General features: G+C 46.6%; 1 protein-coding gene across 2 annotated transcripts in view; it reads right to left on the reverse strand.

The window, feature by feature from the left end:
• Window positions 1–22,747, reverse strand: part of nyap2a (neuronal tyrosine-phosphorylated phosphoinositide-3-kinase adaptor 2a) — a 28,473-nt gene extending 5,726 nt beyond the window's left edge. For both annotated transcript variants that reach the window (XM_064302538.1, XM_064302537.1), the window contains exons 1-5: window positions 21,913–22,747; window positions 19,743–19,958; window positions 9,616–9,920; window positions 4,069–5,112; window positions 909–1,121 (exon numbers count right to left, since the gene is read on the reverse strand). In XM_064302538.1, the coding sequence (XP_064158608.1) occupies window positions 909–1,121; window positions 4,069–5,112; window positions 9,616–9,920; window positions 19,743–19,939 (1,759 nt within the window). In that variant the 5' untranslated portion in view covers window positions 19,940–19,958; window positions 21,913–22,747. The remainder of the gene's footprint in view (window positions 1–908; window positions 1,122–4,068; window positions 5,113–9,615; window positions 9,921–19,742; window positions 19,959–21,912) is intronic.
• Between the last annotated feature and the right edge of the window lie 817 nt (window positions 22,748–23,564).

Consider the following 23,564-nt stretch of genomic DNA (forward strand, 5'->3'; position numbering starts at 1 on the left):
GCTGTCAGGTCTGATAGTGAGCCAACACCGAGCAGGCCTCAAATCAGCCAGGGCACGGGACTGATTTCAGTACGTAACAAACTCTGTCAACACTTTCTCTCTGGTTCAGTTAAATCACCAAGTCTTAAATCTTAAGAAAAAGTGTGAGAAAAAGACAGTTCAATGCAATATGTGGGTCATTACAACTAAGGAAGCCATTATTATCTCAGCCCTAGTCCATCAGCTCAGCAGCCAGCTGGCAGCTGCAGATTCAGTGGTGGAAAATTAGAACGCCAGTCCGCTCACAAGCTACCACTAGGTGGCTGTCTCGCAAGAAAAAAATTCAAAATCTTTACACATCATTACAATGTAGGGAGAGTAAATCACACACTGGCTGTGTCCGAACCAGCCTACTAACTGATATGTACTGTCTAATAAGCATACTGTGTACTGTTTAGTGTGTGAAAAACAACAGCTAAGCTCCGCCTCATTTTTAAAGTGAAACTTCACATTATATTTATGGGACCAAAATGGTTGTTTATTTCCAGGAAAGTATGCACCCAAATATATTCACCAAAAACCTCAAAAATAAGTATCATCCTGGAATTTTAAGTACACTACATTTAGAGAAGCTTTCAACTTTCTCATCCAGTGTACTCGACAAGTATACTTAATAAGCATGCAAGTGTGCGGACACGGCCACTGACTTGCCCATTGGTGAGCGAGTGTTCTCTGAAGTGAACCCACATGCTGTATGATACCTGTTAGCCTAGCGTTTACAGAGGAAGGCCGTAAACAGTTATATTAACGTGGGGAAATAAGTTGTAGAGGTCTGGTTTGAATTTCTGGGTTTGGTTTGCTCTTTGTGTTTCAGTCTGATCTGATATTGGTTAGTGGGCACACCCGGCTTGGTCTGCTGCTGCCCTCACCTGCGCTACTGCTCCCCAGCATCATGGTGGGGCTGACAGAGGTGCGCCCCAGCCTGATTGGTGTGGATGTGGGTGTGGGCGTGGCTGATTGTCCTGACAGGCCGTCCCATTCGCCCGCCTGCGGGGGCTCCTTGCCACCATGGTGACCCCCCCTGTCCCTGCCCTCGTGACGGGGTAGCGTGTCCGTGCTGTGACTCCTGCTCTTGACCTCACCTGCAAAGAAAAAGTGACAGAGCAGTGTGAGTCATAGAGAGGAGTCAATATCAGTGTGAGTCACAAGGAGGGAGCAGTATCCTTCAAATATCTAAACATTCAAATCAAAAGTATACTTTTAATATGTTACAAAATATACAGTGTACTACAAAATATATTCAACCCATATGTGTGCGTATTTGCTTGTAGAGGAAACAGTTACTGCCTCTATTTTACAGAGGGCAAAGCACTATGAGGATGGCCTACAAATTCAATTGGGCCTTCAAATCTGGGAGATAAGAGAGAGATTGAATGTGGTGAGAGCAGTGCAGGGGTTATGTCCACAGCAAGGACTATAAAGCAGAGAGAAGAGAACCAGGTCAACAGAACCTCCTAGATAAGGAAGTGTGAAGGACTCAAGGAATGCCAAAGCTGCTTATCTGGTCAATATTACACAATATCTGTGACTGAAAGACAGTTCTCTTTTATCCACCTGAGACCCAACAGAAAAAGTTCAAGTATGTACATTTTTGACGTAATACGTAATAATTTTTGATGACAAAAACATGTTACAGTAAAAATATTTTCAAAAATTACATTTTATTTGTATTGAGTGTCCCTTGTAGCACAGGTTTCAGCATAGTAGAATATATGATTCTTGAGATTAAAACCAGAGGCTCAGACCAAAGACACATGTCCCTTACTGAGGACAAAAATGAGTTGCTTTGTCTTAAGAGGATACAGCATTCACTGAAACGGTAATGGTGTCGGAAAGGGGCCAAGCCCATATCCCTGCCCTGTCAATATAACTCTCCCCATGACTAACTTTTATACTCCATTAGCAAGCTCATTCATTATGTCCTTCAAGTGCTCCGAAAGCATTAAAGAAATTACTCTGTTAACAGATGAAAGCTTTTCAATTATTTTTGCTGCCAAGTCTATCAATGCTAATAACCTTTCCAAGGTCCACACAATCAGCCAGACACTGCAGGAATGTGTATGTGCATATGGAGATGAGAGACACAGACTATAGGCATCTGTGTGTGTGTGTGTGTGTGTGTGTGTGAAACTACGAATGGGTGCGTGTGTGTGTGTGTGTCTGTCTGTGTGTGTCTGTGTGTGTGCGTGCGTGTACTTGTGTGTGTGTGTGTGTGTGTGGTGTGTGTGTGTGTACACACTAAGTGCAGAATCTGGCACAGTCAGGGCAATGCGAAGCTATGACAGGTCTTCAGTGTGAAAAATCCACCTGACAGCACAGCTGAGACACGGAGTGCTGCAGGTGTGACTAAGCACCCAGCTGATGAACACAGAATCATTAATATTGACAGTGACAATGTTAATAATGTGTTAATAGTAGCTCCTTAGTGGCAAAATAGAAGCTTCTTAATGGTAAAGTTGTGTAGCTTTGCTCCTCACGCTCTCTCAACTAACTGGTTCAAGGCATTTTTATTAATATGTGATATAAAATCAAGGAACAAAGACAGGGCTATTCTAGCCTGAACATTGGACCTGAAGTCACATGCATAATATTGATGTCTCTCCATGTGTGTTTATGGGTTTGTCTATGTTCTTTTGAGTTTTGGTGCCTTGCTTAATTCCTGTGTTTCTGTATGTGTGTATTTTGTTTTCTCTTTGTCAGTATGTGTGTGTGTGTTTGACTGCATAGCAGAAGGACCCATTGACAGAACGAGGCGTGGGAAATGCACTGTTCACTTTATAATTTGGCTTCCTGACAGCACACAAGCTCTGATGGATTAGCAGCTGACAGTCGCTACATGCAGAGTTCATCAGACGTACATCTATATGCTCTGCCAAAACACAGCTGTGATCGCAGGTCCCTGACAGGCTGACAGACAGACAGACATATGGCCAGACAGATGGGTAAACAAGCATTTCTCTCTCTCTCTCTCTCTCTCTCTCTCTCTCTCTCTCTCTCTCCCTCTCTCTCTCTCTCTGTTTTAATGTAGCTCTGTTCTGTTTGCATCCCTTTGAGTGTGGTGCTGATCTATGCACTGAATTGTGTGATAAATCCAGTGAGCTCCGGAGCTCCACAATATTAATGTTTTCTCTTTTAAATCTGTGGTCTAATTAATGAGAAATGTATCTCTTTAAAAAAAGTGGATAATTTGTCTTTCACTTTAAAGGTTACATTTAGTCATTTAAAGGTTTCTGTATTTTCAACATTTGCACTCCAATGAGTCTTGACCTATCCCGTGCTTTGATTGGATAATCTTCTGCTGTTGTCACGGCAACTCTGCACTGGATGGGAAGGCGGGCTTCACAGGAGCTGGTGTGCAAGATTAAATTTTCATTAAGACGCTGCTTCTCTGAAGGAGACTTTAAAGACCTCCCAGATTAAAGAGAGGAGAGCAGTGCAGAATGGGTCTGATGCAGCCCTCCGTTTGTCCTGCATTGACTGGTCCCTCCATGGGAATTATGGGGAATTTCACATTTAGTGGTACAAGAGAACATGTGAATGAGCTAGGTGCTGCTATACAATTTAATGGCCTTTATCAGTCTTTAAACAGCACTGTGTATGCTCCAGTTCACTTTCACTAGTTAAAATTCTGCTGTTCTCTTTCAATAATGACATCCAGAACAATATCGTTGTTTAAAACGTCAAAACAATTTGGAGCTAATGGTTGATTCACACCTCACCTAAATTAGTTCTGTATCTAACTGTGCATACTGAACTGTGCTGTATAGGTAACTTGTGAGCTCTGGAGAAAGTTTTCTGCTTAGGCAATCATTAATGTACTGTTAAAAGATGGATACATAATTATATGCAAACATGGTAGAATGCTGTAGATCATATGTTGTACAATATATATGTAACTGTAAAGCAACATAAGTGAAAGAGGAAGTAATTGTGGAATACTTAGATACGATGTGCAGTAGTATATTACGATATTAAAATGTACTCCTCATGTTTCCTGTGACGTTCAGCTCAGAGGGACGCTCTACTCACTCTCGGCGGGCTCCTTGGACTTCCTGCCGCTGGAGGACTTCTTGAGCATGTTGCGGCCGGTGCTGAACAGGTTGGTGAGCTCGTCCAGCGGGCTGGTGGGGGTGCGCGAGCGCGACACGTTCTGCATGGAGCCGTGGGCGCTGGAGGAGCCGGAGAGCCGGCCCCCTTCCTGAGACGCGCCCTTGGCCGAGTGCGGCACCGCGGAGGCGCTGCGCGGCATGCCGCCCGTCGCCACGGCGTCGTAGGGCGGCGGCCGCTTCAGGCTGAGCGGCGTGAGCGAGCGGCCCATGCTGACGGGCGAGGGGCAGGCCGAGTGGCTCCGCGGGTACCCGTGGGCCGAGGCCGACGACTTGTAGAGGGTGGACGGGAGCGGCGGGGCGGAGGACCGGCCCGAGGCCGTGATGGTGGGCGTGGCCGGCGGCTCCTTCTCCGCTTTGCGGTGAGCGGAGGGCTGTGATTCGCCGCCGGACTTGATGTAGGACACGTTCTCCAGCACGGGCAGCTTAGTCACGTCCAGGGGGGTGAGCGGGGACTCGTCCGAGTTGGGGGAGCACTGGGCGGGGGCGGGGGGGAACACCAGCAGCGGGGGCCGGTGAGACAGCAGGTTGGGGAAGGGGGCGGGGATGTCGCACAATGAGCCCCGGGGCGTGGCGGCCCGCGTGACCTCCAGGTCGGGGATGGTGGGCGTGGAGCACTGGGAGGAGCAGCCCACCGGCTCCCACCTGGGCTCCTGGGCCAGGTCCTCCAGGGCGGGGTACTTCATCTCCTCGTACACGGCCTCGCCCGGCTCCTCCTCGTCCCGCTGGAACTCCCGCAGGATGTTGCCCACCATCTCGATGTAGACGGGCTCGTCCTCGTCCGTGTCGCGGGTGGGGCTCTGCGTCTGCGACGAGGACTTCTCCCGCTGGGGCGTCCTCTTGCTGCCGTGGTTCCTGATGTAGGACTCGTCGAAGGAGGTGCTCAGCTGGGTGTTGGGGTTCCGTTTGGGCTTCGGGGGAGGGACCCTCCTGAGGTCCTCGCTGCAGGGCCGGGACCTGCCTGACACTGAAGGGGAGACATGGTGAGCACAGAAACACAGAAAATGAGCGTCAAGGCTGACTGTAACATGTCAACTGATTACAGTCAAAACAGATGTCGTCTGTGAATGAAGAGGACCAGGTTAGTTCTAGTTTGTCTTCAGTATTTGCATATGTTTCATTCAGTCTTAACCTTATTTTATTTAAGACTGTTATTTTATTAATACTTGGACAGAAGGAAATGAATCCTCATCCAGGAATGAGAACAAGTGCTTCATTGCAGCTAAATAAAGCCAAGCAGTGGTACTTGACATTCATGTCAGTGCAGCCTATATTTTCTGAGAGAAGTCAGGAAGTTTTTGAAATGACCTCCAGGACGAAGTGTTACAGCTGGACGTACTAAGCACACATCGAGCTAAAGACACTTGGCCTTGCCAAGCTGATTCATAGATGTTTAGTGATAGCCTTTAAGGGCAAGCAATTTTCACATATAAAGCAAATGTGTCTGATAACAGACGTCTTATCATCTTATGATATTTTCTCTCATTTTATTACAAACACAGGACAGACTGATGCTACAACTGATCTTCTAAAGCTGAGAGAAAGCACTGGCCACAGTCTATAGGAATTACTAAGCTGAGCGTATATTTTCTGTGGAAACGAACTTCAGCTGGTTCGTAATTAAATGACATAAAATGATGCACTTGCACAGGAAATAAAACTCTGCATTGACTTTGGCCACTGCAGTGTGCACATCCCTCCTGGCCAAACCGAAATGTTTGCACACCAACGTAAATGCGGAGATTGCTTGCAATTGGTCTAAAATATCACATGGGTGACTGTGCTGGCGGCATCTTGTCCCTACAGTCTATGGTCTTGTCTCCTTGTCTAATGAACGAGTGACCGAACACACCATCTTCTCTGTGTTCTTTTCTTATTTTCAACACTAAGTAAACTAAAGCGACTTCATTATCAACATCCATCTATTGAGGTTAATGCTACTTTACCGCAGCCACCTTAACCAATGTGAGATGAGCATTCTGGCACAAAATGGCTGCCGTGCATCACCCAGGTGGGTGCTACACATTGGTGGTGGGTGAGGTGAGTTCCCCCTCATCACTGTAAAGCACTTTGAGTATACGGAAAAGTGCTATATAAATGCAATGCTTCATTCATTCGTTGTTTTTTTCTGTGTTTGGTGCAGAAAACGTTGTCAACTCCGTGTTTTCCCCCTGGTCACTACAACCGCAGAATCTGAACCTGCGTGCCCCACAGGCATGGAGTGTAACTGAGCAAACGGTTGGAAGGCACAGTGAGTGCGCACACGTGTGTGTGCGGCACGGTGTTCGGCTGTGGTTCCATTTTGACCAAGTTCGCCTTTGTATTCGAGCACACGCACCCAGCTGCACAGTGGGCGCGTTTCCCTTTGGGGCGTAGCCACACTGTTGTGCGTCACTGCTAGTACACGTTTGCAGTGGGATTATCAGCCGAGTAGCTGTGTGAGTGCTCTGTGTGTGTGAGTGCTGTGTGTGCGCTGCGTGTGTGTGTGCTGTGTGACTGCGCTGTGGGGCTGCAGGCACGCAGCATGTGGGAGGGGGGAGGGGGGAGCACGGAGGGGAGGGGGATCTAGGTCACTTGTGCTTCATGAATGAATTCTGCACTGAATAATTAGCCCACAGTCAGTAGCTCCATATAACCCTGTATCCTCTCAATGAAGAACGCACAGATCTGTCCCTGGTCTCTTGTCCCTGATTGGAGAAGCTGTAAGGAGGCGGTCCCATGGGTGGTTTTGCGTAACTTCTGTGGGCCTGCGCTAGATAATGCTGCTGTGGCACTACGGAAGACCAGCTTGCTTTACTTGTGTGATGACATCATCCTACTCACAGGGAGTCAAGCAGAGACCCTCCCCCTCCCCCTCAGCACCAGTACTGAATGACAGAATGGGAGCACATCTGAGCACAGACAGAAGGTACTGGAGTCTGTGCATACCTTCAGATAGCAGGTGATGAGGTCTACGCACAGTCAGGCAGAATGTGCTGGGGTCTGTGCTTACCCAGACAGCATTCTGCACATAAAGACTGACAGAAGGTGCTTGTGTCTGCTGGCAGAGAAATGGAAAGCTACTGTTCTGTGCGGAATCTCAGCCTGGCATATAATTTACATGAATTCATTTAAAAGATGAGTCAACACAAAGGTAACTTGCTCATTGAGAACATACTAGGGTGTGTATGTGAGCCTGTGACTGCACGTGTCTATGTGTGCAAGTGTGTGCGTGGGCAGGCAGGTGGGGGACTGCATGTTCCATTACATGTATAAATAGGTCCTGACAGGGGTGTCTTGGAGTATCCACTGTCCTGAGGAAAAGAGGGGTGTCAGGGAGGAAAGGAGAGAGATGTTTTACCCTTAGGTTACTCAGTAAAAGGGCAGGTAGAAGGCAGTGATTTTAGCCAGAATTTTAGCCTTCTTTGCTCAGTAAAGGCACAGCCAAGCAGCTTCTCTGGCGATGCTTGCACTAAAGTGCATCAGGCTTCAATAAATGCAAGTTGGTGGTTACATCAACGCTTTCCATGAAGACAAATGACTGCTGATTCAACTGATCCATAGTCCTTTTCCCTGCAATGCACTGTACAAGCACAGGGAACACTGACCTGTGCGTGTTTGTATGTGTGTGTGAGAGAGCCTGTGCGTGTGTGCATGCGTGTGCATGTCTGTATGTTGTCAGTCACACTTGTCCTTGTCCAGGTCACAGTTCTTGTTTGTCAGAGTTGAGGCTCCATGCATTCACACTCAAGATGAAAGGCCTTGCAGTACCCTTTCTGGTCTCTAGAGGCAGCAGTGCATGGCCGCAGAAAAGAGTGGATGCACAGTATTGTGCTCTGGGAGGCAGGGAAAGGGGCAGCAAAGGAAGCCTAAAGAATATTTTTTTATGTAACCACATCAGCATGGATATGACACATCCATTTCAATATGAATACACATTATTTCCTCTCATAAAAAACAGCAAAACAGAGAGCAGGAGGCAGCAGTGTCAAGAAAGAGTAAGTGCCGCAGGAAGGTACCACGTCATACAGCTGAGATACAGAACAGAGAGAGAAAAAAGAGGGAGAGAGAGGAGGAAATGAGAACACATGCATATAGATGACGCTCGTGTGATAAAGGGGACTCCTACGTTATATGACGCTTGAGTTGAAAGATTTAGAACACAGCCATGCGTGTCAGATTCCCCCTGGCTGTTATTCAGCTCAGTGTTGGGTGGGGGGCGATCAACAGGAAAGGAGCTATAGTCAGAATATTACTGTCAGACTGCAGTGAAATTACAGCTCTCTCTCTCTCTCTCTCTCTCTCTTTCTCTCTCGCGCACGCTTTCTCTCTCTCTTCCCCCCTCTCTCTCTCTCTCCCTCCCCCTCTCTCTCCCAGGAAAGGAGCTTCAGGGAAGGTATTGCTGTCATATTGCAGTTAGCCTATAGCATGCAGTGCACACACGTTTAGCTGACTGAGGGGGCTCTTTTCATGGTTTCGCTTTTGGCCATTAAAGGAGGACTGAAAGGTTTTACACCATTAAATTAATTTAGCAGCAGAAATGAATAAGCATCCCTATATAATTTTAATTAAAGTAACCCTAACCAGTTGATAGGTTTTTTTTGTTGTTGCAATATTCATTCCCTTTGGCTTGGCTTTATTGTCCCTATAGAAGTGACCCCGTGGTTCTGTATTTTGTATCTAACCAGGTCATGAGTCACCATTTCAGATCACTGCAGGGGTAGTCCTACCTGCAATTTCTAAGAGTAATGTTTATGTGTTTTGCCAAAAACATCAGTGAAAAAATGAAAAGCAGATCCTTAGCTTGAAAATAAAAACAGCTTCAGTCATTAGTTGGCCAACAAACAAGTTTTAACAAGGTCCAAAAATGATTTGATGGACTATAGCCTGCGCCTCTCGCCAGAACGCGTCAGCAGAAGCGATGTTAGCGAGCTACAGTAGCAGGCCTGCTACTCTGCCTGCCCTGAACACAGCAGGGTATGGGCTTTTAAATTAGAGGCACGTTTAATCAGAGCTATTCATTTCCCACTGAGTGCATTCTATAAATCCAGTCATAATATAGAAGGAAAAAAAGTGTGTTCTTGTCTGGTTATTGAAATATACATGATGACAAGTTATATGGAAGAACAAACAAAACCCACCAAAAAAAAAGACACTTTCATGATTACTACCAGAGCCCGATTTTGGCAGCCCAGTTCCACCAAAGCAAGGTTCTGCTAGCTAAGTACTACATTTATTTTACATTATATTAATAAAGCTATATCATAAACGTTGCCCTCCAATTCACTTTGAAGAATGAAATAGTATAATCGCGCACACTCCAGCTCTCTCTGTACGTTTTGCTGTTGTGCGATCTGCATTTGATTGGTTAACAGACAAAGTTTGGGGTCACACAGGGTAAGAGGAGTGGAGCAGTGATGTGAGGTGACAGCGGGGAAGGTCAGCGTGACCCGGAGCTCAGAGGACCGCGGGGTCAGGCGCACACACTCACCGTCGGACTTGTCCAGCTCTTTTCCCGCCCGGCCTGAGGCTGAACTTGTGTTCACCGTCTCCGACGAGATGCTGAGCTTGGTGCTGGGGTCCCTCCGGGGTTTCGGGGGGGGCTGCTTGCGAGAGTTCGGGCTACTGTCCTCGTCCCCGCCCCCGACAGAGTGCAGGGACTGCGAGCGCACGGAGAAGCCCGTCCCACACGGGTGGGGCAGACGGTCCTGCGGGGCGGGCATTGTCATGAAGCCCATGCGGAAGTGTTTCCCTGGATACCCGCCGTCCGTCCCCCTGGCGACGTCCTCGCCAATCCTGCCAGGAGAGAGTGATAGGGTCACATCACGCCCCCTCTGTCCCTCTAATCTTCAATGGGATTTTAAATATGATACTTGAACACATTACACATAATGGAATCAGTAGGTATTAAATACTTAATAATTGTGGCTGTTTGGGTGGCAGTGTGGTGTACCTGATTTTGATCTCGACTGTTATGATTCAGATCCTCAGTGGAGCTCTTCAGCAATACCCAGACAGGTACTTTACCCAAATTGCTACAATAAATCGAAAGCACTCTGCACAGATAAATTGTAAAAAATAAATAAATAAAGATTATCTGTGTAATTTGCCCTAGGGTAAAGACATCTACAAATAGATGATGTCTATTTACATTACATTACATTACATTACAGGCATTTAGCAGACGCTCTTATCCAGAGCGACGTACAACAAGTGCATTGGTTCACGGTGTAGAGTGTAGAGTGTATTTAATGGTTGTAGTCGTCATTTTGTAAAGCAGATAAAACAATACAGGTTGAGGTCATGGTATAGTAAAGTAGATAAGTTGTGTAAGTATTGAATTTCATCAGGTACACTGTAATAAAGTTTAACCACAGGCACAACTGTTTAAGTGTTTTGGACTGCCTGCACATGAAATTCATTTTCATCACCTCTTGACCATAACCCTGATCAAGCAGCCATGGAAGCGACTGAACATCCCTACAGACGACCTGTCACCCTCAGGTAGCGTCCTGCAGAGGTGACAGGGTCTCAGCCCCTGATTAGCATGGAGGGGTAATTGAAATTCAAATTGCCGGGATTGGAAATCGAGAAGGAGCCAATTTCCTCAGACTGCCCTGAGTGCAGTAAATCAGCAAGAAAGTTGATTAAATGGATGCCCAGCCTCTCTCTATGCGGAGGCCGTCCCCGCTTGCCTGGGCAAAATGAGATTAAGGAGAGGGGCCTCGCCAATAAAATACATTTCCCATAATTAGCGTTTGTGTTGGGCAGATGCTTGTGTCTGTGAGCATGTAGCAAGGTGCAGCATGCGTGCTAGCTTGTGTAGCAGGGAGAAGCGAGCCTGCTAGCTCCTGTAGCAGGGTACAGCGAGCGTGCTAGCTCCTGTAGCAGGGTGCAGCGAGCGTGCTAGCTCCTGTAGCAGGGTGCAGCGAGCGTGCTAGCTCGTGTAGTAGGGTGCAGCGAGCGTGCTAGCTCCTGTAGCAGGGTGCAGCGAGCGCACTAGCTTGTGTAGCAGGGTGCAGCGATCGTGCTAGCTTGTGTAGCAGGGTGCAGCGAGCGTGCTAGCTCGTATAGCAGGGTGCAGCGAGCGAGCTAGCACCCCCACCTGCACACACACACTGGGAGCTGGGAGAGGAGAGGTGTGCTAATGGACTAAATGGCTCTCTTACCCGCTAATGATCAGTGTGCTATTACTGCCACTCAACCGAGATAATTCTTTGTTTGTCACATTGATTTTTTACTTCACCCGAAGCAGAATGTCTGAATGTATTTTTTTTCTATTCCAATAACACACTTCATAGTCGTAAGGCATCTTTATTTATTTACCCACTGTAAAACACTTTGAGATTGCTATGAAATGTGAGACACTTAAAAAAAAAAATTATGATGATGATGATGACGATGATGATAATATTTATGATGATGATGCTGATGATGATTATTATAATTATTACTATAAAAAATGATAAAGTATAATACTCAATGTTCACTTATTCAGGTTCTAAATATAACCAACCCAGAAAGCCCTGACATGCTCTGTCTTTCCTGACTGAATAATGGCGTCCTTCTTGTATGCTCTGCTGTCATCAGCAGCACTGATGCGGGGGACAGCGTGTCATTGAGGTGTCAGCGCATCTGAGTCCGATCAGGACATCAGACCCATTTAATCAAGCCCTCTGAGTAAGTCCACTAAACCGAACGCCGTGACAAAGGGCACTAAGCCAAGTACTCTGACAAAGCGCAGCAAACCAAGTACTCCACTGAAGCACAATAAACCAAGTTCTCCGTGAAGCGCACTAAATGGAGTACTTTGAATGAGTACTGAGCCAAACACTGTGAAAATGGGCTTTCAGCCACTCTAACAAAGTGCATGGAATCAAATACTCTGAACAGGTGCACTACACCATGTACTCTAAGCGCACTAAACCAAGTACTCTGACACAGCTCACTAAACCAAGTATTCTGACTAAGTGCACTAAATGAAGTACTCTGAATAAGTACTGAACCAAACTGAGTGACAATGGGTGCTAATCCAAGACCCCATCTAATGAACTACACTGAACAAAGCCATCTCAAAAAGTTCAACCTTTTCTGAACACTCAGTCTTTCTGATGAAGCACAGCACTGAAAAATGCTGATTTGCCACTTTCACACATACTGTAAATTGCTGCATTAACTTTTCCAGCAAACTAGTTGCTTCTCTTGCTCACACAACTGCAGACTATTCGGTATTTCATTGGGTTGATAAATTTCACACTTGACAGTGCCAGTAATTGTAGCCTGAACAGGCAGCCATCAAATACTCAAAAGGAGCTATAGCAGTAGGTCAAGAGATGAACTAGAACGTGTGTTTACAGTCCCAGCAAGGTATGATTTTATTAACTCTGATTTACTAGCCACGGAAGTTAGCCTACTTTTGATGAGCAGCTTGCTAGTGAAGAAAAAGGGAATTATACCAGCTAATGTACTGCCGGATCTTAATGTGCACATACACTTATGGCAACTTTAGTGACTTTTGCATAATGACTGTCCTCTCCTGCATTAATCAATGTCCCCTGCACTTTTCACTGTGGTTATAGCATACATCTTCTAGTGTCTTATCAACTAACGGTGGTAATAAAGAGGTCTGTACAAACTGAGCAGCATGCTTCTCACTTGGCGCACTGCGTCTATGCAGTCTGAAACCACGGCTGTCTGATGTGCTTTGATATGACTAGTACAATTATACTAGTACAATAAAATGTAGGAACTGGAATAACAAGATAGCCGAAACCTGGTGTAAATGTGGCTGTGGAGAGGGATGTGCTTTTGAAGTTTGTTTTCAGCAGATTCAGGCAGTGATGGGAAACAGCAGGAGTCTCCACGCTCCATTACCTCCTAACCTCATTTGCCTCATCACAGAGGCAGACTCCACACTGTTTCTCAGACAGAGACGGAGAGGAGGGGGAAGAAAGCTAGCAAGAAAGCAAAAGAAAGAAATAAAGGAATATAAATACTGTATGTTTGAGCCTGACAGCTTCACTATACTGTGATTAATTGCCAATAACCTCTCACTGTTACTGGGGTGCAGTTACTGAAATCTTTATGACATTAACTGAATCAAATATGTCAACAATTGCTCACCTACAAAATGGCAGCTCTATCTATCTGGTCAGTTTTACACTGGAGGCTGATGCCGCTTACATTACACTAGCCGCCAATTACCCACCAATGCACGTATTTAGATTTGTGTATTTAGCAGCATTGACCCAGAAATATGAATGTTCGGCCTGAAGGCTAGCTAGTAGTGTACCTAGCCGAGATGTTAAAATCTCTTTCATTACGAAAAATTAGGAGGATGCAGTCTCTCGAAAACGGCAGTAAAATGCCACAGCTGTGATTTGCTATTGTTGCTGTGCTATATATTCATCCAAACAGGAAGTGCTGGGGGCTAAGGAAGTAGGCTATCTTGTGATGGGCAAATATGTCTGGTGTTAATGCCACATAATTTTACATTCAGTATCCATGTGAGGCAAAAGCCACATTAATTTGCAGAATATTCCACAATCTTACTGAGAGAGACAACACAACATTACTGACAGAGAATGAGGCCACTCACTGCTTCAGAGGGAAATTACTCTCCACTTCTGAGACACTACGCATGATAAGAGCCTTCACCCTCTCCCTGCAAGGTGCACCGCACACAGAAGAGGATTTAAACTTAGACATACCATAGACATACTGTATCCACATAAAATTTACCGCATTACATGAGGTTTAAGTAAAGGTCAAAGAACTTTTAAGAGATTATGAAACGGTAAGAAATAAAAGTACAGGTGTAAATTGAAGATGACAGATGACATCAATCAGTGAGGGCTGGGAGTACCCAGCATGCCTGCCTAAATCCATTCTCATTTCAGCTTTGCTTGCTGGTCCAGCTAGAACAGGCGAATGATGGGGAATGCTGGCAAGGAGAATGCATCCACCCATAACCTTCTGCTGACTCAGGCTCTTTTCATTCTTCCATCGGAGGAGGTGAGTTCGTGGGTGAAATGACAAATATCTGGGCTGTTTTCTGCACAAAACTCTTGTTGGAAAAAACGTCGAGAGGCAAAGGCTTCCATGAGTTGTCACATTAATCCTGCACTGAGCCATCAAAGGTCACCTCCAGGTTCAGAGCTTTTCAGACCGACAGCGGCTCAGTGTGCATTTTAATATGCGGGAGCGGGATTAAATATCACTCTGAATTACTGTACCAACTGGTCATGCCATGATATTCATTGGACATCAGTCCAGAACACGCTGTAATGCCATGTAGGTACACCTATGTAGTCTGTTTTTCCTGGTCGACGGCAGGACCCACACGACTGAGATGATAATCCTGCCTCGTATCAGGTCAGTGACTTTCAGCAGCCACCCCATATTGTGCACCCCGTGGGATTCTGGGTAAGCCAGCTGTGGGGCCCATTGTCTCATCAAAACAAAGGTTTAATAGCTTGTCACAGCATTGCATGTGCACGTGATTATCCCCTCCCCCCGCCCCGAAAACAGTTCCCACTAGGATAGCAGAAAAACACTGTAAGGCAGTATGCCAGCCAGTAGTGCACATGATTCTCCTAGCACGTGGTAATTATAAACGCTTCTATTTTTGCAAACCCCTATTGTATGTATTTGTGAGAGTGAATGCATATTTCGATTTGCATGCATGGAAGTGCTTGTGATGTGTGTGCAAGTTGTGGGTTGGCATATATGTGTGAGTGAGTGTGGGTGTATTTGTGCGGAACTGTATGTGTTGTGTGTAGTATGCATCCATGCAGATGTCAGTTTAAACGGGTACATGCATGTGTGTGCAAGCTGTGTGTTTGTGTGCATACCCATGTGCATATCCATATATGTGAGTATGTGCTGTGTGTGTACCATGTGTCTCCATCCTGAATAAACACCAGCAGTGCAGAAAAAGCAGGAGGAGACTCATTGGTCAGAGGCTTAAATCTGCCTGGCAACAAAACCCCTCAAACCAGACACAAAGGCTGTCATAACTGAGCAGCACATGCAGAGAGACGACCGTGAGGGGAACCCCCCAAACAACAGAGGCCCCCCTTAACAGGACCCCTTGACAGCCCTCACCGGACCCTCCCCCCATTTCAAATCTAAAAATCACTGCAAGCACCAGCACACACAGAAGCAGCATTTTCGTGCTCCAAGGGAAGAAAATATTTCAATGAAACCTACACAAAAAGGCAAAGCACTCATTTTCCAAATGTATCATCATTCCAAATTTTGATGATTTTTTTTTGCATTAATTTGTCTGATTTTCATTCTGTGTAATACCACATTTTTGTGTTTACCGTTTCACAGGGGAAGGAAAGCAGAACCTGTGCACTTGCAGTTAGCTGCAGTGACAGAATGTGTTTGGGGAGAGAGAGTGTTCTGAACCAAGGTGGAGGTAGACGGGCAGTTGCACATCAGACCTGAGTCAAAAACATGAGTATTAAAATGTGTTTATTTTTCCAATATACATTCCAAATATATTTATGATATGAATTTATAACTGAAAATATATCAAATACTTAAAAAACTGTTTTTTTTTTAATAACTTCAATTTGTAAATAATATACAGTAAGTTAAAATCATTATAAAGTAATTGATATACTTTAAATACATTTTCTACCAAGGTCTGGGCCATACAGACAGCTGCCTCTTTGTGTGATGTTCAGGTCTGACCCGAAAGCTTTGAATCAATGCCAGGCCAAGTCAGCTGAGCCCTACTGACCAGCGCACCCCAGCACAATGAACCCCTGCCTGACCCCATCGCAGCGCGAACACCCTTCTGAGCACGCTCAGTACAGCCGGATTTACGGCGTTACTCCAGTCACCGGCAGGCTGTTTGTGAGAAGGATGATAGTTTGATTTATCGGAGATCTCCACTCAGCACTCAGATGTGATTACAGCAGATTGCACCTCGCTGCCCTGCTCTGGATCACAGCTGGGAGAAGCTCAGGTTTATCTTACCTTAGCCTGACATCTCATGCAGATATTTCACTATATTATGTCTGCACAGTCCTCGCTGTCTCTATGGCTGCTCTACGAGTCCGTCAGTTTCAGTAGAAAAAAAAAGCTACACTGCTGCCGCTATAGGAAATCTGTGCCAGACAGGGAAATGTGGGCAGTCGTTAGCTAGAAAATCGATATAGCTGGACAGGAAAATTGACTGAGCTGTAGCTACTGTATATAACTGAGAATGGTACAGTTTATAGCCTGCACCTGGGCGAAGACTGTGCCAGTGATGTGCAGAGAGTAGCCTAAATCTTCGTTGGTTTGCCAAGGAGGGGAGCAATCACCGGTTAGTCTCACCATAAAACTGTCAAGCGGAAATAAAAAAAAAAACACATCAACGGCCACATTTTGTCCGAAGTTGCAAATTTGCGGGAGGAAACCTTTTGACATTTTTTTTATGATAACACGTTCGATGTAAATGCAGCGAACTGTGAACGGTTGGTATAACTACAAATGTGCATTCGAGCATTTGTGTGGAAATCTGGATTCTGCCCGACTGCAAAGTCTATTTGTCAATAGGGCTGAAAGGTCAAAAATAGACACACCGTGACCCGAGAAAAACCTGGGAGTGCTGAATCAATATTATCAAAGATAGCTGTTTATTCCGAAAGGTTAGCCGGGGACAGAAATCACTGTACCCATCCACTGAGGCGCATAACGCAACAGTGCAAACATGAGCACTGTTTTACAATGTCACATGACTTTCTCTAAATTCAGTACAACTTGTGACAAATGCATATTTACAGTGCATGTTCTTCACGTAGCTCATTCTCCACATAGCTTATGACTTTATCCGCGGTGAATTCCATTATAAACAGTACGTAATCATTGAATAAAGCTGGAGATTTACTGGCGCAATTCATAGTACTGTAAGCTCCAGAATACAAGGGCGCTGTATCCCCAAGCAATCTGACACCTGCTAGTTGGTTACAAGCCTCTCTTCCAGTCTAACTGCCATTTGCACTAACATCTCCAATTCCCAGTGTCTCTTTATTCTGGGTATTTATCAGTGGAGTCTAATGACAGGGTGGGAGCTGTGTGTTTGTTGCTGAGAGCCAGTGCCAGGGACAGAGCGATCTGAATGGAAAGAGGGGTTAAATGGAGAGTGGGGTTAATAAAGAGGGAGAGGAAGGGGTGAGCAGCAGACAATGAGTGGGGTTAATGAGGAGAAGGAGATTATGAGCACTGGAAGAGGTGTGAGATTAATGGGGAAAGGGGGGATTGGTGTGTGTTGGAAGAGAGGTGGGGTTAATGAGGGTTGATAGGAGGCTCTGTGTTCTGGAAAAGGGGGGTTTCGGTTGGCTTTGATGCACAGGGAGACGCTGTAGGTCTTTTCTAAAGGAAATCAATCCTTTATTTCACTCTCATGATTAGACCTTTCAGGGCGGCGCTGGGAAATTCATGTAGGAGAGCGCCGAATAAGAGCTCTCAGCAGTGTATCGACCAGAGAGAAGGGAAGTGGGAAGAGAGGGGAAGAAAGAAAAGGGCAAAAGCTACAGGAAACTGAAAGGAAACGAGAGGCTGTTTTGGTCCTGACTGACCTCGAGACCTGGAACAACCTTAATCGCATTTATCCATTTATTTGATTGATTGATTGATGTACACATTGATAGTTTCTCATGAAATCCCAGTTTTTACAGATTACAGACTCACATAACTGTCAACCTAAAATCGCACCATGTGAGGATTCCTCATTGGACGTAGGGTGCCATGGAAATCGGGGGGGGAAGGCTGTTGCCAATTTAGTTGCTGGCACACTTACAGACGCACTTTAGCAATGCCACAGATGCACCCACTTCACTGAGGAGTGAATGAGAGATGACAGGATAGGAAACAGATAAATCTGGGACACAATGACACCATCAGATGGCAAAGGATACTTTGCACCAGTGGTTAACCAACTGTGACTTCCTTTTGTTTAGAAATGTCCTGTTAAGGACATGACATCCTTATGTCTGGCACATAAATTAGTGGATCTGAGTTATTTAGGAAAGTAATATTGCCCTGTGCCAATAGGACAATACGTTACCTGACGTGTTACTGTAGATACCCTCTGGACCTAGTCTTCACTATACAATCCAGTAAGATGAAGTAGGCCATTCGGTACTATCACTGAGTGAAGATATTGAGTGGACTGTGCAAACTTGACCTCTGGAATCTAGAGCAGTTTTATCAGGTTACTTCACTGGATTTGCTGAAACGGACCCATTAACTTGGGACACAATCATACTGTAACTACCCATTGGTAAATTTGTTATAATTCTTACTAAACTTACAGTGGGAGGGCAGTATGCAGGAAGACCCTCCCCGTTTCACAGCAGCTGTGGAACCTGATTGGCTAAGTGGGATCAATGATCACTGGGCAGAACTGAAGGGCTGCCTGTGAGCACCAGCTCTGTGCTGCTTCTGCCTCACACTTTAATCTCAGGCCCGTTATCTATCTCTTACTGTGGGAAGGGTCATCTCATTGACCTGTTTCTTTTCAGGAGAAATACTGTTATTACTCTCTGTCTCTCTCATTCTTGCTCTCTCTCTCTCTCTCTCTCTCTCTCTCTCTCTCTCTCTCATATTCAGTGTCAAATTCAAAATTGGCAGCAATTTCTTTCTTATATAAATATTTAAATATTAACACAGAAGAGTAAACAGTGATAGTAAGTGATAGACAGCAAACGTACTAATGCAATCACAGCACTACTACTACTGTAATAATAATAACGATAACAATATTAATAACAAGAATAATAATAACAGTCTATTTTTGTCTACATAAGGGATCGGATGTCATATTAAACAACGGCTTTTTTGATTCCTCAAAGCATTTTGTAAATTTGTGATTTTGAAGTGTGATGTTTTGTTGTCAAAAAAATACTGCATTATTAGCAAGTTGTAAGTCATAATCAACCTCTGTTTTCTTGCAAGAACATCTAAATGTCCAGTATACTGGCAGCACTGACCTGGCATGACAAGTTAGCAGTACTGACCCAGGAGTATTGAGTAGCAAAAGCACAATAAATCAGATTCAGTTAAACTGAGCTTGTACATTCAGCAGTACTGGTTCAGCAATACTGACCCAGTGCTTACTGATCCCTTAACAGCTGGTATTTCTTACCAGCAATATTGACCAATAAAAAATGACTAAACATGTCTCTTCAAGAGGACTGAGGAAACAGGAGGTCTCTGCACCCTCCTGCCAAGGCTGGCTGGTGAAAATAAGGGAGTTTTCTCTGGGTCAGCACACATCTGCTGAGGGCAGGGCTGGGGGTGGGAGGGCTGTATTCCAGTTGTTGCATGCATTGCGTATTACTGCCACATGAATTGCAGAAAACAATGCAAGGATACCATAGAACCAGAATTTTAATGATACTTTTCCAAAATTTTAAAAACAGTTCCAAAATACAAACCAATACGTATATCTGTTGTTGCTGTGTGCGTGTGTGTGTGAGTGTGTGCATGCGTGTGTGTATGTGTGAGTGTGTGAGCGTGAGCGTATACGTGTGTGTACGTGTGTGTGTGTGTGTGTGTGTATGCATGTGTGTGTTTGCCTGTGCGTGCATTCATGCATAAATAGAACTTGTCTCCTACCTTTTTATGGCTTCCTCCTGTCTCCTCCTCTTCTCGTGTTTCTCCTGCAGGTACGCCCAGTTGGTCTCATTCCTCACGCGGTCGCTCTCGCGGGCGATGTCCGAGGCGTTCTGGATGACCAGACCGTCGTAGGCTCTCAGCCCACTGTCCTCCACGTACTGGAAAAACCTGCTGAAGGCGTCCTCCTCAGAGCTCATTGTTCTCCAGTCACAAACCCTGAACGGGAGGAAACACACGCGTCAGTGATGGAGACCCTGCTCTCACATGATGAAGACACTGCTGTAAATTACACTCAGGTGTTTACAACATATACGCACATGTATGTGCACTTTGAATGTGTGTATATATTTGTATGTATATTCACTTGGACTCAGATTTCACCTGCTGAAATCTATTCTGTTCACACATACCATTTTGTATGCTGTGAATGCACATGATGTGAATGTCACATGACTTCCACACGTAAATGTGAATGTGAGACATTGTGAGCGTGAGAGAGTAATATGAGTATATTCATGAAAGGGTGACGAAGGAAGTTTCAGAAGAGATTTATTGTCAACTATTCTAATGCAAATAAGCATGATGTGTATGCTAATGTGACTCGGCATGTGGATGTGAGAATGTCAGAAAATGAGAGTGAAAGTGTTTGTTTGAGTGGGAGGATGTCAGAGTTTAAGCCTGAGTGAGAGAATTGCAGAGTGAATAGGTCAATCTAAGAGAGTTATTGAAAATATGAGATGACTAAGGTGAGAGTTTGAGGGCTCTCTGTAATTGTGCTGGTCCCTTCATTTTGTTAGCTTCACAGAGCGCTCTGATTGGATAAGCTGGCTCTCGCTCAGTGTAACAGTTGCATCATGCCTGTCGCTGAGATACAGATTGCAGCCAATGAGCTCACAGCACGAGTGGCCCAGCAAGCACAGAGAGAGTCCAGCGCCTGTTCTTCACACATCGTCTGCCATCGTGTCTCTCTGGAGCTGTGATCCAAACACTGCGGCCTGACACTGTTATCCGGCTGCCCTCCGCGGTGCCGCATTGCTAGCGCCCGTTACGCGCGGCCCTGCGTTATGTGGGTCATTCTCAGGGAGGGATGCAGCGGTGCCTGGGAGAGGGGCGGAGCGCTGCCTGCCTCCTCCAGGGTGAGAGTGCAGACGTGAGGCTTGGCGGCGGGCCAGATGCCAATGTGCAGCTAACAGGCAAACAGGCTACTGTCTGGCACACGCCGTGAGCTCCTGCATCTGTGCATCAATCAACCTCAGGGACCAGCACCACCTGCGCTCCTGTACACCTGTGTGTGTGTGTGTACATATGTGTGTGCATATATATATATGTGCATGTGTAGGTGTGTGTGTGTTTGTTTTGTGTGTGTGCATGTAAGTATGTGTCTGTACGTGTGTGTGCTTTTTTGTGTATGCGTATAAATGTGTGTTTGTGTGTGCATGTGAATATGTGTGTATTTTTTGTGTGCTTGTAAATATGTATGTATGTTTGTAAGTGTATGTGTACATGTGTGTATTTGTGTGTGTGTGTGGGTGCGTGTGAATATGTATGTTTGTAAGTGTAAGCATGTGCGTGAATATGTATATTTGTAAGCGTATGCCTGCATGTGAATGTGTGTGTATTTGTAAGTGTGTGTTTGTGCGTGTGTGTGCGTGTGTATGTGTGTGTGTGTGTTTATGTGCATGAGAGAGAATTAATCCTATAAGCCTGCCTGCCCCTTGCAGGCATCACTGCCAAGGCTGGGAATCTGTGTTTATCTGAATATGTGCTTCACAGATTCATGTGAGCAGCTTCTGCTCTTCCTCTGTTCTCTTTCTCTCTACAGTTGTCTCCCTTTTTCTCTCCTTCCCTCTAGTGCTCCTCTCTCCCCACTCTTCATTTGTCCTCTACCCTTCTTTCTCCCCTGTCTCCATCTCTCTCTCTCGTTTCCCTAAATCCAAACAGGCAAATGTGTGTGTGTGTGTGTGTGTGTGAGATCCTGCAGGAGCAGGGGGTTGATTCTAAGAGCAGAATTAAGAGAATGAGGCGCAGTATCCAGGCAACGGCGCACTGAAATGAGGACGGTGCTGATGCAGGAATGCGAGATTCCTCCGCGCGTCTCAGAAACCGCTCTGCGGTGAGCCCGCTCTGAGTGACACGCGGAATCGCGCGGCGGGCGGACGGCGGTACTCACGGGGACGGGGCTGAATTCCGGCGTGGTGGCGCGGCGCGCGCGAGGGTTCAGCTCTCCCGGGAGGAGCCGTCGGCGCGGGTCCCCCTTCGGCGCGGCGGCGTGCGGGCGGCCGCGGGTCTCGGCACCATAGGACGCGTGCCTCACAGGCGAGCGCGGCGGGTCAGCGTGCCTCACAGGCGAGCGCGGCTCTCCCGGGCGAGGGCGGCGCGGGGCGGATCCTGGAAGCCCCGGGACGGCGCGCGGTGGCGCCCGGCCATCTCTGTGTCGCCGAGAGTCGGCAAAGCTCCTCCTCCCCCCCGGCGGGGCCTCTCCCTGGTCTCCGGTTCGGCGGGAGCTCCTTGTCCTCCGAGCTGCGAGCGACGCCGCCCGCGGGCGCGAGCTCCCCGCCTCACGGGCGCGGGGCAGGAGCGGCGGAGCAGCCTCCCGGCATGGCGCTCCTCGCCCGGCTGCTCCTGGCGCTGCCGCTCCCCCGCGTGTCGCGTCCTGGAGGGGCTCTGCTCCGGAGAGACGGCTGCTGTGCGCTGTCCTCCCCGCCGCCGCTTCCCAGCCACCGCAGATTAATCACAGACCGCACGCCGTAAATCACCTGACAAAGAGCCGGCTCGCTGCTCTCTCTGCGAATCCCATCCCTTCTGCCTGCGCTCTCTTTCGCTCTCCCTTTCTGTCGTTTTCTCTCACTCTTCTTCTTTCACACCCTCGCTCTCTCTCGCCTGTCCTCTATTTCTCTCTTTCCTTATCACGTCACCCCTTTCTCTCTCTTCCTCCCTCCCCCTCTCTCTCTCACTCTCTCTCTCTCAGCAGCGCTGTCACAGTGGATTTCAGCACCATGGACAGGTCCAGGACTGGAGGAGGGGGGAAAGGGGGCGGAGCCTCAAAGAGCTCCACGGGGCGGGGGCAGGATTTTCTCCAAGGGGTGTGACCTGGTTTTAGAGAGAGCTTCTCATTCCTGCTCTTCACTGTCTCTGCTGACATCATCTCTGCCAGCACCACACCCATAAATAACACTACCACACTACCACACCCATAAATAACACTACCACACTACCACAGCCATAAATATACGGACAGGAGTATGGAAAAGAAAATGTATGTGCATGTGTAATTATGTGAGTGTGAGTGTGCATGTGTGTGTGTGTGTGTGTGTGTGTGAGAGAGAGACAGTGTGAGAGAGAGAATGAGATTATGTGTGTGTGTGAGAGGGAGATTATGTGTGTGTGTGCGTGTGTATTTATGTTGCATGCATGAGTGTTTGTGCGCATGTGTGTATGCATCACTGTATCTGCTCTATATCATTAGCTGTGAGTGTTATTTTCCCCTGCAGCCCCCACCCCCATCGCTTCACTACGTATGATGCCAGCACTGCCCCCCAAAGCCCAGGCTCTGTAAAACCGCGGGTCTGTAAAACCACCATTTGTGTCTGACAGAGCTCATCAGCTGAAAATGCGGTTGCCTGCAGTCTCTCAGTGAGCAGTGTGGTGGAAACACTCTCAGGGCTGGAGGAGAACAGTTCTGTTGTTTCCTGCACCCCTGCTTTCTCTTCCAGCTTCAATCCCCCGCTGTTTATGTGTGAGACTCACAGCAAGCGTCTGTCTGGGGCATCACGCCTATCAATCACTCTAGGCCTGACTCCGCCCACAACATGACATCATCCA

This window comes from Anguilla rostrata, chromosome 12, assembly GCF_018555375.3.
Source record: "Anguilla rostrata isolate EN2019 chromosome 12, ASM1855537v3, whole genome shotgun sequence".
NCBI lineage: Eukaryota > Metazoa > Chordata > Actinopteri > Anguilliformes > Anguillidae > Anguilla > Anguilla rostrata.